Raw genomic sequence first — 16,021 nt, 5'->3', positions numbered from 1 at the left:
TGTGGTCCCAGATTTCCAATGATGTTAATCAGCTCTTCGCGGTACGTTACCTTCTTCGAATATGTTCGCTTTGGTATCGATGAAGGAGAGCTCTTCAGTCAAGTATCATCTAAGTTATCCGTTTCGTTTCTCGTAATGTATTTGTTAATTTTCTCAACATCACAGAAATCCTCTAAGTCCCGTTCAGAACTGGAGTCGCCTTTCGACGTTCTCTGCCAACATGCCTATTACTGCACGTCTTTTAGGTTTTAGCGTCGTGTGATATGAAATCGCCTCAATTTCCCGCACTTAACTGCTGATGACTTGACATTATGACTTGACTTGATGACTTGACATTAAAGTGATACAGAATGTATTCTAACACGGCTAAGACACGTGATGTTCCTATTAGGTAAGCCGTGTCTTGCGTCAGGCGCGTTGACGACACATAAACTGAATTTGCATTTCATGACACTCTGGTTGTGGCCCTTAAATCATACTATGACAGGTTCGAGTCTCAATTTATATCGCCAGCGAAGTGATAACGTTTGACACTGGTGTAGGATTTATCGAGTGGTGCGAATGCTGCCAAAAGTTTCAGCCGAACTCGAATTGAGGTCGGGGTTTGTGAGCTGTGAAGTGATTTGTGAGTCCAAACGTATAGTGAGTCCTGGGCTGACTTGCTGCTGAACCCTTCGATTGTTTGTGTACTTCATACATTTGTGTGTAGCAGCCTCTTACAGATGCGTGTTTTACTAAAACTTAAAACTGATCGTAATGGCTGATGGCCAGGGTGCTGGCTGTGATGCTCTTTTTAAAAAGCTTTCGTTTTGCTGGCAAATTGTAACATTGCCTGTTGCATTGTCATTACTGAGAAACGAAGCGGATTACATTGGATAATGTCACCCAAAATGGAGGGTGCGATCGTAAGCGATTTGCCAGATCACAGAGCTACACAGGGCTGACAAATACCTGTCGCAGTACAGGGCGATCACACGACAGCCAATCTATTTATCACGCTGCACTTTCGCTAATCAAACCGACTCAGTGTCCTGTAGTGTCCCCTCTCCCCCTGTGAGCTAGCTGTAGCTCTTGCCGTCAACCGAGTCTGTCTCTGTGGCACCTCGTTGACGTTTCTGCCGATGTTACAGCGTATGTTGGCGAGGATGACGGCGTGAAGGTGCGCATCATCGCCGGCGCCACGGTGGCCGTCATCGCCCTGCTCGTCATAATCGTCATCATGGCGGTACTCTTCCTCAGAAGGTGAGATACGTCGGGAAAAACTCAAGAAATACAGGGCAAACGTTGACTAATGTAGTGCACATAGATCACGAGGCCTATGCCAGAAACGCAAGCGTCTGTAAACAACGTCAAGCTGTCGTCAATTGGCAACAGGCTCCCAGGTGCACTGCTAGGGTTTAGTGTTCGATCATATTTTTCATACAGGCCCTGAATGGAAATTGGTGTCGAGCGGTAGTCAAGACATTATGCATAACAGGATATTTTTATTACGGTGTTTTATAGTCATAGTTATTATCACGGGTGTGTCACCGTCTGTGACAAGTTTTATGAGGCTGCTTGTCGCCACCTGCAACACGAAATATCGACTACAGAAATGTCTGACATGCTCCTCTCTTATCGCTTCCTTCGCCGTGTTCTCGGCTTTATGTGCTTATGTAAGCAGGCATAAATGAATCAAAATGGGACTTGTTTGGCATCATACTCTTGTCACTTCTTGCCTGGTTATGTGGCATTGCTGAATCCATACATTTCTGATGTTCTTCGCTGAAGTAATACTTGTTATGGCTTGTTGCTAAATGCAATACGCATGCTAGACGCTAAACGTTGTTTTTTATCATACAGTATGTATTTGTATACCGTTTTTGTCCGTTTTCAGTTTTCCGCTTACCGTTTTCCATATTTTTTCTTTTTTTCCATATTTCTGACGCGACGTTTCTGTCTCCGTTACAGCCGAGGTAACGAGGAGTGCAATAAGAAACAGCCGAGCGACTGTGACACGCTGGAGTATCGCAATGGTGAAGGTACATAGAACTAACCAGCGCGCGAGACGCGTCCCCTGCCACGCCCACCGATACCTATGGCCACAATCATTCATACCCAATACCCATATACCCATACCTGTACCCATACCGATATCACGGCCATGTCCTTGCTAGTTATTTTGAGTACTTATTGTCTGGCACTCTCCCGTAAACTTTTCAGATATTTCGTTCATAGTTTCTTTGGATAAGTAAAATTGTTTAGATGAGTTTGTTGGGTATTCGCAGGTGGTCACGTTTATACTGCAACTGCCCTATTTACTCGGTAATACCAAATTTAGTCAGAGTACACTGTACAGCCAGGTGGCTTATTCCGCGCTGGTCGCTGGAAGCACATCAGCGCTCGAGAAGGTCGCTGGGCACACAGCCAGGTCATGGGGAGCAGATGGGTGTCGGACAGGACGTTCCAGACAGAACATACACGCGAGCTTATTCAAGGATCCTGATTGAATTGGGCGGACCTTGTTAATCTTCAGACATGACCGCATGTAGCGCTGCAGCAAACAGTGGTGAATGATGTCCGGGCAGATTGTGAGAGATAAACAGACCTCCCCTGGAGACCGCGACATGAGGGTGGAGTGAACGTGAGTACGCTCCCACTGGTGGATTCAGCCCTTTTCAAACGAAGGGCCAAAGTCGACCACTTTCTGTGTGCTGCATAATATGGTTTACGGGATGTAGGGTACCGATTAGGTATCCCTCCAGAAAAAAAAACTCCTGGTGTAAGTTTAATCAATTGCAGGGCAATTGATTGATCGTAACATTCCCAAGACATTCATTCGACATTCAACATTCGAAAGAACGCAAAAAAGTCATGTGCAAAGTATCAACGCCCAGTATCCCAAACTCATCTTCAAACCGGCGACCTGTCATTATGCCGCAGAAGGGACGTGAAACAAGTTGTCCAATCAGTCTGGCTGTGAGCCTAATCAGTTCTGAACTTATCTGAGGAAATAACTATTGGCCAAATTGCAGACGGGTGACCTTTTCATCGACCGTCCTGAAACCTTTACTGGCCACCCTTACGCGGTTCTTTCATTTGTGGTGGATCATTTATTGGTTTGGAACGAGTCTCTTGATTGATTAAAGAATCTGTCAACGTTTTAGTAATAGTAAGCTCAAAGAACTGTAGCACGTCCTTTCCTAAGTGTCAGTACCAGATAGCTCATCCAGATCTTGCCTTTCGAACCATATCAGCGACCAGCTACCAATTGTCCATTTTGGGTGTTTTCCTCTGACCCAAAGCTGGGCTGACCTGACTCGCTGACCCGTTGACCTGACCTTCTGACCTGACCTGCTGACCTCTCCCCACGCTGCCAGGCCTGGTAGTGACCTACAGTAAGTCTGGCCTGCCCCTCGCCCACGCAGTTAGACGCTTTGCATGTGCCTACGTTCTTGGAGAAGCGGACGGTTTGCCTCTGCAGTGAGGCCGGAAGCCGGTCTTATTTAATAATGCCTCCCGCATAGTAGTGCATGCCATGACAGCGCTGATAAATGAATAGCGTAAAATGAGCAGCATGGACCTGAATTACTTTGTGAATGTTGTATTGCTGTGTAAATATTATATTACTTCTGTCGTCTTTTTAATTTACAAAGTGTATAAACGATCGTCCAGGTTTCATCAACTTAGAACCGTGCTTCCGAATGTCTGTCGACTCTTGTTTTCAAAGTCGATGTATTACATTGAAAATTACATGCAACCATATTCAACTGTAGCCGTTTCATTTACAGCGAAAGTGGGAAAAATAGTAGCATTTGCAGTTTTTGTCTATCCTATAGGCTCCCTCACAAGAGTGCGTGCCTCGTGTCCTGTGTTGATGAGTCATCGTTTGTTTCGGTGTGTGTTTAGGAATGTGTAAGAAAAAAAAATGAGCAATGCAAACGGTAGTTTAGTATCCTCCTGGCATGATTCAACATTTTTACAATGTCAGTGGTGCCGTTATACTTTGTGACATTAGGTCCACTGTGGAAGCTTAAAAGCATTGTTCACTCGTCTACGATGAATAATTTTAAGCTGGATGGACATTTTATAATGTGTCTGGTCTCTTCCTGCTCATGCTCCCTTCTCATCTCATCTGCGCCATTCTTCTCCATCCCCATCCCCTTCTGACTGCTATACCCTCCCATCCCCGTCCCCGCCCTATCTGACCGGTCCATAGTCCTTCTGCCCAGCCCCGGTCCCTTCTGACCGGTCCCCCGCCGTCCTGCCCCTACTCCCGCCCCCTGCTCCCCCTCCCCTTCTGACCAGTGCCCTCCTCCCCGCCCCCTCTGACCGCTATCCCACCCTCAGCTCCCCCGCCCGTTCTGGCCAGTGCTCCCCCTCCCCGCCCCTTCTGACCGGTGCCCCGCTGTTCTGCCCCCTCTCCGTTCCCCCCCCGCCCCTTCTGACCGTTGCCCCGCTGTTCTGTCCGGCTCTGTTGCAGTGCACCATGTGGCCAACGGATCGATAGTGCAGACCCATACGGCAGGAAGTAAGTGCTGGCCGTGTCGCGCACCGACCCTCAACGCGTCCCCGCGGCTGACAGGGGGCATCAGGGGGTCACTGGAGGGGGAGGGTCAACAGGGTCAACAGAGGTTAATCCAGGGTCAACGGGGGCCACTGCCTGGTCATCAGAGGTCACTGAATAGTCACTAGGGTCTTGAGGGTCAGTGAAAGGTCACCACCCTCATCATGGGTCACCAGGGGTCAGAACAAGGTCACTAGAGGTCACTGAATGGTCATTGGTGTCACTGATTCTGGCAATATTACGGAACTTCGTGGTATCCCGGTACTGCTAGCGCCTCTGGCTGTCGATTTTTGATTTACCTAATGTACTATGCGTGTGATGTGCGTCTGATGATATGCAATTGCATTACGTCCCTGCATAAAATGTCCCTGCTTTGCTCTTTGAGAGTCAGTCCAGTCGAAATGATGTGGATAGAGCGGAACCTCAGTGGATGCAGGGGAGGGGAGGCGGTGTCTCAGCGGGGGAAGGGTCGCGTGTCGCAGCAGAGAGGTCCCATCGCGTGTCTCGCCTGTCGGGGAGGCTGTCGCGTGCTGTGCCGCCTATGAGGCTGACTGCCTATCGCACAGGGGATCTGTCCGTGCCCGCCGAAAGGACGCGATCAATGACGCACCCTCCGCGGCAGTGGTGGCGCGGTGGCGGAGTATGTGGCGCAGGGTTGCATGCCAGCTACCACCTGGCTATTTGATGGGGTTATTGCTGGGGGAATTTTATATGTCGGGCGGGTGTAACTTATTCCGGTGATAACAATAATCGCGATAATTTGTGGAAGGGCTGAGTTGGGTGAATGGTTGTGGGCGATCATCACACAACATGACACTGGGAGGGAAGCTGCCCAAAGGAGATTCACAGTTGGGAGAAAGCATGACGCTGCTAGGACCAATGGCCATGCTTTTATTTGATGATTCTATAGCTTGGAGACACATAATATACTTGACCGGATCCCGATGTTTGCCATGCTTGAAATAGATGTGTTGTAAAAACCAACCACCCAACACACTTCTGGGTATAAATAAGCTGTAGTTTTCGTCGATGCTTCTCGTAGTCAGCATGCCAAAAACTCATCTAATCTGGCTTGGCTGCGAGCATAACTCCGACCGCTAGTAACTAGATCGAAACTCATTAACTCGGGATATCCCACATATAAACTAAACCCTCCTCCTCCAAACGTCGAACTAACCTCTGTCTCTGCCTTTTTCAGTGACGACGCCGCTGTTCAACCCGGTGACTCACCAGCGGACTTACATCGACCCTCACACGTACGAGGACCCGAACCAGGCGATACGCGAGTTCGCCCGAGAGATCGACGCGTCTCACATCATCATCGAGGCGGTGATCGGCGGAGGGGAGTTTGGAGACGTCTGCAGAGGAAAACTCAGGGTGAGTTTGGGAGTTGATGAGCGTGGAACGGAGGAAACGGCAGGGGTAACTTATTTTAGTTGAAGGGGAATGAGAAGTGAGAGCTTTTAGGGAACCAAGTTTCAGCCTCCCCGAGCTCTTCGCCCATGGGAGTGTTCTGCTATGAAAACAAAACGAACCTCAGGGCTGCTATGCAACTTTATAAACACTGCAGCTGGGTTGAGTCCCCAGCCGACTTTAATGCACGTCTAATTTATGAGTTTGTAGCCCTGTAAACATGTCACTGGCTGAGTCCTTTCGGTGGCAGTCGATAGAGTTGCAGTCGACCAGATTTGTTGCCCTCCGTCTTGAGCAAGACACTCTGCTGTGAAGTAGACAGCCTTTTCTTGTAGTACTCAGCCGGTGGCCTTTGAAACATGGTTCTCTGACAGCTATATGTTAGTGCCGCTTCACTGTCTGACAACGCTCTAAATAACTAAACCGGCACTCAGCCAAAAATACGTCCACAAACACCGCTTAATTCCCGAGCCAAGCCCGTATTTCTTTGGGACTAGATGTTAACGATCTAAGTTGGCCCTAATACCGGTCTAAGTGGACTGACCGCCAAGTGTGAGCGACCTCGCCCGCTATGTGAAACTTGAAATTTATTACTTCACAGCCCTACTCCGTGGGGCTGTATAAAATCCACTTTCGGTGCTAGAAACCCCTCACATGCATATCCAAGTCGCGGTGGTTCGTTATTCAGTAGATCAGCGTCGGCACTTCACATCGGTCAGTTGCAGGTACTGAATGTGATTCATCGCATTACTTAGCGGATAGGGTCGGATCAATGCTGGATATTCGTGGAAACGGTAAACAAGAAACGCATGCCACTGCCGCAAAACCTGCGGGACGTCAGATTTCGGTTGTCAGCTGTCCTGCAGCCGTCACGAACCGTCACGAACCGTCACGAACTGTCACGCGCTCATTACGGCGCCCGTGTGACGTGTCGTGGATGGTTTACGAGCGAGGGTCGGCACGGAATTTGGCCCGGCTGCCGCGGTCGCCGCACATTGTAGGGGACGCTGAGCGCCGCTCCTCGATCAAATAGACGCCGACGCCTCGGGTCATGTTTGTGATATGTTGGAGAATTACGAACTTCAGTCGGATCTAAAATGGTTATGGAATGTCTGTGCTATTTTTGCGACCGAGAATGTGTCTAACTATTTATGCTTTATGAGCATAGTCTAGCCTTAGACGGGTCAATTTCGGTTTGTGTGCGCTATGTCGGCTATACTATTGCCCATTGGTGACTGCTATATCCTGGTATACGAGGCCCAGTAGTTGTAAAAGACGTTTGTCGTATCATTGAAGCAACTCTGCATGGCGCTGCGGCCACCACCCGGAGTCGGGCCGTCTATCTCACCCTGCCGTTGCTAGCTGTGGCCAAGGATCGGATTACTATTGCGGCTAATCCTTCACTGTCACGCAAGGCCACGAGTCTTATCGTAAACCACACGAACATTCGTCTGCGCTGTTGTGCATCTGGCTCCCGGTGGCAGGCAAATTCGTACACCGATGGCAAATAAGATAAATGGGCAAACCCAACGACTAAGAACATGGTCAAGGTGTACTCAGTGGTACAGAAAATGCTGAGTTAATGTTACTTGCTTCCCTTGTTTGTCACTCACTCACCTACCTACCTGCTGTGACAATGACCCCTTAGTCACGGACCTTGACCCCGCCTGTAACTGACCTTGACCTCTGCCCTCAGATTCCAGCTCGCCAGGAGATCACCGTCGCCATCAAGACACTGAAGCCCGGTTCATCGGAGAAGGCCCGAGTGGACTTCCTGACTGAAGCTTCCATCATGGGCCAGTTCGAGCACCCGAACGTCATCTTCCTGCAGGGAGTGGTGACCAAGAGCAACCCGGTGATGATCATCACCGAGTTTATGGAGAACGGCAGCCTGGACACATTCCTCAGGGTCAGTGGAGACGCCTGACTGATTAGGGTGGACCACAATTGGAAACGTTTTATTGTGTGTGCGGTGGGGAGCAGTTTATTTATGCTATAAAGATGCAGGCATTTCTTTTTTCAAGCGAAGAGTATTTGAATGCGCGAGAGAAATGGCTTAAATATGCGTTGGCTTGTAGCTTATGGACTTCAAGATGTGAAGTTTCAATGAAATCCTTTAGTAATTCTTGTGGTATTTACGAATACATATAGTGGTGGTAGAGTTAGGTCAGCCTCTCGCTTTGACAACTTTCCGCATGAGGCACAGCGTAGGAGGGGGGGGGGGGGAGCGGCTCACTCGGAGCGGACCAGGGTCAGTCCGCCCGCCTAGTCGCGCTCTCCCAGCGTGCCAATCGGTGCATATGCGCCGGCGCTACCGCTCTGCCGGCGCCTGTTCCCAGAACTGCTGTGGCCGACTGGTGAGAGCCATCAATATTCAATGAGCCGCTGGCCGTGGTCAGTTCTGTCGCCGCCGACTGCACCTCTCGCTGACGGCCGTCACTTGGCATGCAGCACTCACAGATGTGCGGCCAACAGCGACGTGTAGACCCTAATGGGCAGTGGCGTCTCTCATGTTAAACATGACGGCGCCGACTGAATGGCATGTCGGACGCAGTGGTCGTCGCTGCTACCGCTGCTGCTGCCGCTGCTGCTACCGCTGCTGCTGCGGCAGTAACCTCCTTGACTACCGTCTTAGACCGCAGATGACACCTCAACTCCATCTCCACTCACTAACCCATCCCATCTCTCTTCGACAGGCAAACGACGGCAAATTCCAGATTCTGCAGCTGGTTGGAATGCTGCGTGGTATTGCAGCCGGCATGCAGTATCTCTCCGAGATGAACTATGTGCACCGCGACCTGGCCGCGCGCAATGTGCTGGTCAACTCACAGCTGGTGTGCAAGATTGCAGACTTTGGCCTGAGCAGAGAGATTGAGAGCACCACAGAGGGCGCGTACACCACACGGGTAAGTGGTGGCGAAGGACTGGTAGGATCGGTGCTCAGTATCCTCGCGAAACGGATGACGTGAGGTAAACAGTTTTGCTCGTTACTTTAGGTCTGATATTTTTCAAATGTGTTTCAGCTTTCGTCACAACTCAGCAATATAGGCAATTATTCAAACAGGTCTTACCTCTCAAACGTTTATTGCAAATTGATGATCATGCTTATTTGCTTTGTTATTAGAGAGCATGCTTACCAGCCATACTCTACCGTCTTTAAACGTATTAACGATCCCCCTTTTTCAAAACACCCCCCTATGCTTGCTTCACCCGTAAATCCCCCTCCAGTGACTGACTTCCTCTCTCCCGGTACGCAGGGCGGCAAGATCCCAGTGCGGTGGACTGCGCCGGAGGCCATCGCCTTCCGCAAGTTCACATCCGCCTCGGACGTGTGGAGCTTCGGCATCGTGGCGTGGGAGGTGATGTCGTACGGAGAGCGGCCCTACTGGAACTGGAGCAACCAGGACGTCATCAAGAGCATAGAGAAGGGATACCGGTAAGGACCGGAGCTAGGGAGGAAGGGAACGTAGAACTGGGGATGAAGGGAACGGGGCGGATTAGGAGATGTGCAGGTAGAGTTGAAGGGTGTATTTGGGGACTGGGTGAGACATAATTGTATCAGGGAGTGATGCTGTCCTCCCACAAGAGCTGACGATGGCTCGGACATAGCACGGATGTATTGTTCTCTGAAGAAACACTGAAACACTGTCAATGTTTTTCAGAGAGCAGCACAGCCGTTCTATGGCCTGTATCGGATAGTCTATTCAGTGTCCCTGTCATTCAACAGCATGTGTTGAGTTCCATCTAAACAGTCTTACCCCGCTGTTCCATCCAACCGTTTGTCGCTACTGTGTACCATTCAAACTGACTGACACCTGTTTTCAAACCGTCTGACCCCACTCATTCCCTCGCCAGACTGCCGGCGCCGATGGACTGCCCGGAGGCGATGCACCAGCTGATGCTGGACTGCTGGCAGAAGGAGCGCGCCCACCGGCCGGCCTTTGCCAGCACCGTCAAAACGCTGGACAGTCTCATCAACTGTCCGGACACGCTGCGAAAGGTGGCGCCCAATAGGTGAGCAGATGAGGAGCAGAGGGATGGTAGGGACGGCGCGTTGGGATAGGGGCTTGAGGTAGTAGATAGTTAACGGGCTGTGTTAATTTGCAGATTTTCTTAGGCATTGCGGCCAAGATCATTGCGGCTTGCTTATGAAGATAATTGGCAGACGTGATTTTTCGTTTGTACTTTTTTTGGGCTTCAAAGCAGATTAGCTGTTTTACGCTATGCTTTATCTGAGGCGAATTAACGAAACGAAAGAAAATTTAAGTAAGTCGTGTGCAATCAAAAGAGAAAGATGTAGCCCACGAAAGAATAAATAAAACGGTACTTGCATAAATAGCGCATCTCCACGTTTTCACCATGAGTGAACGTCATCCGTTAAATGCCTGTTGGTGACGGTCTGTCTCTCTCCCTCTCTCTCCCTCCCCTTTCTCTCCCCTTTGTCTTCTCCGTCCGCTCGGCTGTCGTCGCCCCTGCAGCAGGTCAATGCCAAGTTATGGGCCGTACTATACCACCACATCGTCTTGGGTGCAGTTCACCCCCGAATACTCTAGGTTAGAGTCGATCATCGTCTCTGCCTGTCTCTGCACTGTGTGCGCACGCTTTGCACGATGGTTGCATGCTCTTTGCATGAGAATAGGTACGCTGCACTTTGAGACAGTTGAACTTTTAAACTCGAGGGGACATGAACCATTTTCGTAGCTTTCCGGTTTTCTGAACTTAACTCAGATGAGCTGGATGAGCGTTTCAGCTACCGCAGTTTTCCTCCAATATTCGTTCTTCTGGTCCCTTTCACTTGCACGGCACGACTAATGCAATATTTATTGGCGTAGCTTTCGCTTGCTATCCACATCGCTGAGAAACCTAGCACCTAACCTAGCTTTTGCATCTTTAAAGTTAGGTCACTTTTCATTCAAGCTGACGAAAAACAACTGTACTGTTTGCCGTAATTATATGATCGTTCTGCGCAGTGTGCAACTAACTCAGGCTGTGCATTATGTTCCCTGTCACACTTAACGGCACCGTGGTTCCTGGCATGCTGTTATCTCCGATTGCTTTTTCTGACATTGATTGAGACGTGCCTGCTTGCAATCTTTTTTATGCAAAGTTATTCAGAAATATAATTTCCGCAAGGCCTTTACATTGGTGAATATACACACGTTTACTATTCATTATTTATCTTACATTTTGAATTAACTAGTTTGCAACAGTGGAAATGGGTGGCCAGTAACCACTGCTGCGTAAACAATGTTTATCAACCCGATGAGAGTTGACGGTTGAGAGTTAGCTGGCCTTTATTCAACCCTACCCGTATCTCACGCACCCCTTGCTACCTTCCCTCTGAGTCTGACATCACCGTCTCTCTCGCTCTCCAGGAACACGAACCCGCTGGCCCCGGACGCGCCCGACCTCACCCAGATCACCACTGTCGAGGAGTGGCTGGCGTCCATCAAGATGACCCGCTACTTGGAGAACCTCCAGGGAGCCGGCATCACCAGCATGGATGCCGTCACGCGGCTCACGCACGCCGACTTGCCGGCGCTCGGTGTCACGCTGGTCGGCCACCAGAAAAAGATCATGAACAGTGTGCAAGCGTTACGCGCCCAGATACATGCGAATATGTCTGAGGCGTACTTCGTGTAGTGGTCGAGTGGCGGCGCTAGTGCGGCGCCAAGTCAACGGGCTTTAACGGGCGCCCGCCCGGTGGCGCCGAGGAGACTCATCAAAATGTCATGCCCTCCACAGTTTGTGTGCGCGGACCGCGGACATTCCATAAGCGGTGCAGTGTCCGCGCTAGGTGTTATCGAAGTGCGGCGAGGCGGCGCGCCCGCCTTCCAAAGACATTAATATGAAAGCCTGTGATCTTATGATAAGTGTGCCGTCGGTTCGTTCTCCCCCAGTGTGTCGTCAGCTGTATGTCTAGTCTCCAGTCTGCCCCCCTCGCCGGGACGCTTCGCTCTCCCTCGCCCGTGCCCCCGACTCGCTGTTTCTTTCACGGTGGACACCTGTGATGTTGCCTTTGATCATTTGTACTGAGTTTTATCGCCTGTATTTATGTTTTGTACAAACTGTACATTCGCCAATATGCAAAGCCCTTTATGGTGGTACTGCGGGAGGCGCGCAGCCGTCACTGGCACGGGCATCTCTCGCGGCTCGTGTAGCGATTCGAGCGTTATTGTGTCGTTCGGGCGCTCGCTGCAGCTAGTGTCAGTGTGTGCTGACCGTCATCGAAAGTGTTGTAACGAACGTGCGACGTACGCGTGTGTATGATGCATCAGATTGATATGTGAGTGTCAGTGCCAGCGCAACTGGGAGCAAGGCTCAGCGTGTGTCTACGCTCTGTCGACTGGCGGCCGCTGACTCAAATGCTAGTTCTCCTCGCTGCCCCTGGGCAGCGCTAGGTGCATCTGAAGCAAAGCCAGGGGACGAGTGAGCGAAACTGTCATTTCAGCGGCTTGTCATTCATTAGTTCGATACTAAACAACCATCATATCGAAGCTCCCTCTCCCATCGGTGGTGTTGGCTGCTGTCGATTGGCCCAGCGCGCCTGTCTGAATCCACAGACCCTGTGAATCTGGCGGCCGCTCTAGTTGACAGCTCGCAATTCCACCCGGTTTGTCTGCCATGGTGGCCCGAGCAGAGCGCCCGGGACACCCAACGAAACGTACACGGCTAGTTCCTTTCTGAGAGTGTCTGTATGCGCGACGAGTGTGTGTGTACCGAGCTCGCCGTCTGCGCAGCGACGGTCACCGAGTGCGTTTGGTTGCAAAACACTGTTGTTAACGCACGCGTTATTGGTTGGCGCACTCGAAACGTTGGCTGCCCGTTTCCGATGCTTAAATTTCAGCTTCCTTGGCGTGAGAGGGATCAAGTTTTTGATACATAACGCTGTTGTACTATTTGTATAGAGCTTTGAGTTGAAAATAAATGATGGTATTTGTATGCGGTGACTGTTCCGGTTTGTGAGGGGGGGGAGGCGAAACGCTGAATTCGACCTTGGAAACATAAAATATCAAAATTAGGTTAAACAAATACCCATAAGAATGAAACTAGCGAGCAGAAAATAAAAGTCATCTCTCGACCCTGCTTCGAGCAAAGCGGATCGATAGGTTTATAAAGGATCCAAGCACAGCAAAATACGCATCGAGCTGAAATAAACGGCTTCTAGTTATTAGCGGTCAGGTATTTTAGATTCATTTATGTATCTCAGACAAGTGTAAGGCAATTGCAAAGAAGTGTGGCTCTAACATGACTTGGCTTTGGGAAAGTTCATATCTCAGCAACTATTGGGCTGATTGACTAGAAGTCGTTTTGATTGACAGCTTTACGAGTGTAACTCCTACCAAGTACGAGCTAAAAGAATGACCTGCATAAGTCAGTCGGAGTCTCGCAACGCGCACTTGCGCATGTGAAGGGCTCACTGTGGCCTTCGCTGGTCTGTCGCTTTACAAGATGTCTAACTGAGCTTTCATCGTCGGCCATACCGTGAAGATGAAGATATGTATATGCTAACACCAAACATAAACGACACTGAAATGTATATTTTGTGCACTCATAAACGTTCACAACAAACAGACCAAACAGAAATAGAGCTATTTAGTACATATAAATAGAATTGACAATTTTGTTTGCGGGTATTTAGTTGTAAGCCGGCTTGTAGGCGGGCTGGTAAGCGGGCTTGTAGGCGGGTTTGTAGGCGGGCTGGTAAGCGGGCTTGTAGGCGGGCTTGTAGGCGGGCTGGTAGGACGGAGCGGCGTACGAAGCGGGCTTGTAGCTGGGCTTGTAGCTGGGCTTGTACGCGTCGTAGCGGGCCTCGCCCTCGTAGGTCACCTCGGCGTTGTAGCCTCCGTAGCCCTGCTGGTCAGCCACGTACTTGACCGTCTGCACACGGCCGTCGGGCAGGTTGACCGAGTAGTAGCCGTTGACGTTCTTGGCGTCGCTGTTCTCGTTCTGCGAGAAGACGGCGCCCGAGTAGTGGTCGTTGACGGCGTAGTCGAACTGGTACGGCTGAGCGGGCTCCTTGTAGGACGGCTGGTGGTAGGCGGGGGCCGGTGCGTAGGCCGGGGCCGGGTGGTAGGCCGGCCGGGGGCTGTAGGGGGTGGAGGGGGCGGCGGCAGCCACGGCCACCAGGGCAGCAACGACGAAGAACTGGAAGACAGACAAAGATGGCAGTCAGAAATGGGCAGGTTTACGGTATGTTTTACGGGGACTTCACCTAAACATTTCATTCCGTAAAATTGGAGACTGTAAAATGTTCGAAAGCGGACACGGTGAGATCAATTTATTAGTAGGTAATACAGCCGAATTGGGGTTCCTTCATAGAACTTTTATTCGTAGGCCATATGCACTCAGAAGAACGGTATAGGCATTAGGTAAAGGTTTATACTAGTTCTGTGTAAAGAACTGACCTTCATGTTTGCAGATTGGGTCTTTGGCGACTGATACTGTGAACGATGGACCGGCCTGCCTTTATACCAGCCAGCGACCGTAACCTTGGGCATTGGAGGGAGGGCGGGGCCGGGGCCGAACAGTTAGATGTGGAACACTGTAGGTACGGTTCACTTGTGCAGGGAAGGGAAGGGAATTATCGTATGAATTCATCGGCATTTTTTCATGTGCCCTTTTTCTTTCGAATAGTTTGATCTGATTCTGCAGAATCATTTCAATATTTGCACTTTATGGAGCATAGCTAAATGGCTTCGGTATGCTGTCTTGATAGCCTTTGCCGTTGAGCTTCTTTCGTTTTAATTCAGGTACCTACGCAGAAGTCTTCCAAACATTTATTTGCTTTGTATGCAGCAGCTGGCAAGAATGTTACGACCACGGACGTATAAATAAACGTCCGTTTATTTATACGTCCGTGGTTACGGCAGCCGCTTGGGCAATATTTTGTGCTTGAGAAATGTTGTTAAAAGAAAGACAAAGCGCGAATGCTTCACTCTACAACCCTTTACAAGTAAATGCCGCTAATTCTTTTAGTAGTTCTTTTTTAATTTAACGCCCATCAAATTGCATAATTTTGGTGTCCAAGTCGACATTATTATATACAAAATCCGCAGTTTATCGTACATAATTGTTTGACATAACACTTGGAAGAGACGCTAAAATGAGGAAACTATGAGATTCCGTGCGGGTTTTACATTGCATTGTAGGGAAGACCAGGGCAAAGCGGCCACCTTAACACTTTTTATGATGCCGACACTTGATTTTAAAACTTTTTTAAACTTGGAACGATTATTTTACTCCAATGTGATCCCTACTAAATTGCATTTTATTTCAACTTTGTTTTATTTCTAAAGGCCTTCACAATTCACATATAGGATATTTGTAAAGCATTCAATGTTTCGCTTTTTTTTGCCGCTTGGCCCCAAACCCCGGGGCGAAACGGACACCGGCGACTTATTTGTCCCGACATGAGACAGCATAATTGACTCATGTACGGAAAGTGTTTTTGATGGTAAAAAGGTTTAAACGAGGATAAATTTCTCATCTTCCAACTGTAGGTAGACAATGCAAGGACATTCATGGACAAGCTTTGAACTGCATTTTTGGGGGGTCAAATGTGTCCGATGTGATGTGTCCGATGAAATGTGAAATGTGTCCAAAAAGTGGCCGAGATGAGCGCATGACGATACATTTCAATATCAATAACGTTTGTTGTCCATTAAGTTGAAGCAGCTTATCAAGTACGGAGCAGCCATTTTGCAACAGCAGCCACTCTGCCACATCCACTTTGCCACGTGCCTACCAAATCCCCCAGCAGCGCTGTTATTAGTTGCGCAAAATTCACCTGCTGCGAATTCACTGCTTCTGCAGTTCACCAATTCATCGCAAACACACAGCTGCTCGGTAGAAGTTCAATGTCAATTGTCACAAGTTTATCAAAGTCCGGTTCAAATGAAGCTCAGTGAATCGCAATAACTATGGTTAATTAGGTGGAGAGGCGTTAGCTGTTTTCACGACGGGTAATCGGACGAATTCGCAAATTTGACCAAATCTGCATCAGATCTCTTTTACAACAAATATCTTCATATCATGACATTTTTTCAATGTTTTAATCGA

At 49.4% G+C, this 16,021-nt stretch overlaps 2 protein-coding genes across 9 annotated transcripts in view; one reads left to right on the top strand and one right to left on the bottom strand.

Moving 5' to 3' along the window:
• Nucleotides 1-12,901, top strand: part of LOC122365261 (ephrin type-B receptor 1-B-like) — a 111,977-nt gene extending 99,076 nt beyond the window's left edge. The window contains exons 10-20 of one of the 8 annotated variants that reach the window (XM_043336293.1): nt 1,131-1,242; nt 1,951-2,021; nt 3,360-3,377; nt 4,463-4,510; nt 5,745-5,923; nt 7,656-7,868; nt 8,656-8,865; nt 9,217-9,395; nt 9,815-9,973; nt 10,438-10,512; nt 11,335-12,901. In XM_043336293.1, the coding sequence (XP_043192228.1) occupies nt 1,131-1,242; nt 1,951-2,021; nt 3,360-3,377; nt 4,463-4,510; nt 5,745-5,923; nt 7,656-7,868; nt 8,656-8,865; nt 9,217-9,395; nt 9,815-9,973; nt 10,438-10,512; nt 11,335-11,602 (1,532 nt within the window). In that variant the 3' untranslated portion in view covers nt 11,603-12,901. The remainder of the gene's footprint in view (nt 1-1,130; nt 1,243-1,950; nt 2,022-3,359; nt 3,378-4,462; nt 4,511-5,744; nt 5,924-7,655; nt 7,869-8,655; nt 8,866-9,216; nt 9,396-9,814; nt 9,974-10,437; nt 10,513-11,334) is intronic. The other 7 variants (XM_043336294.1, XM_043336297.1, XM_043336298.1 and 4 more) reach the window with 7 other exon arrangements.
• Nucleotides 12,902-13,480: 579 nt separating this feature from the next.
• Nucleotides 13,481-14,401, bottom strand: LOC122365273 (adhesive plaque matrix protein-like). The gene is made up of 2 exons (XM_043336313.1): nt 14,368-14,401; nt 13,481-14,107 (listed from the first exon to the last, which is right to left on the bottom strand). Exons 1-2 carry the CDS (start codon nt 14,371-14,373, stop codon nt 13,598-13,600), a joined length of 516 nt encoding a protein of 171 aa, XP_043192248.1. The 5' UTR covers nt 14,374-14,401; the 3' UTR covers nt 13,481-13,597.
• Between the last annotated feature and the right edge of the window lie 1,620 nt (nt 14,402-16,021).

This window comes from Amphibalanus amphitrite, unplaced genomic scaffold (assembly GCF_019059575.1).
Source record: "Amphibalanus amphitrite isolate SeventyFive unplaced genomic scaffold, NRLGWU_Aamphi_draft 000726F_arrow, whole genome shotgun sequence".
In the NCBI taxonomy this organism is placed as follows: Eukaryota; Metazoa; Arthropoda; class Thecostraca; order Balanomorpha; family Balanidae; genus Amphibalanus; species Amphibalanus amphitrite.
Note: the sequence above shows the minus strand (reverse complement) of the source record. Positions and strands in the feature narration are given on the sequence as shown.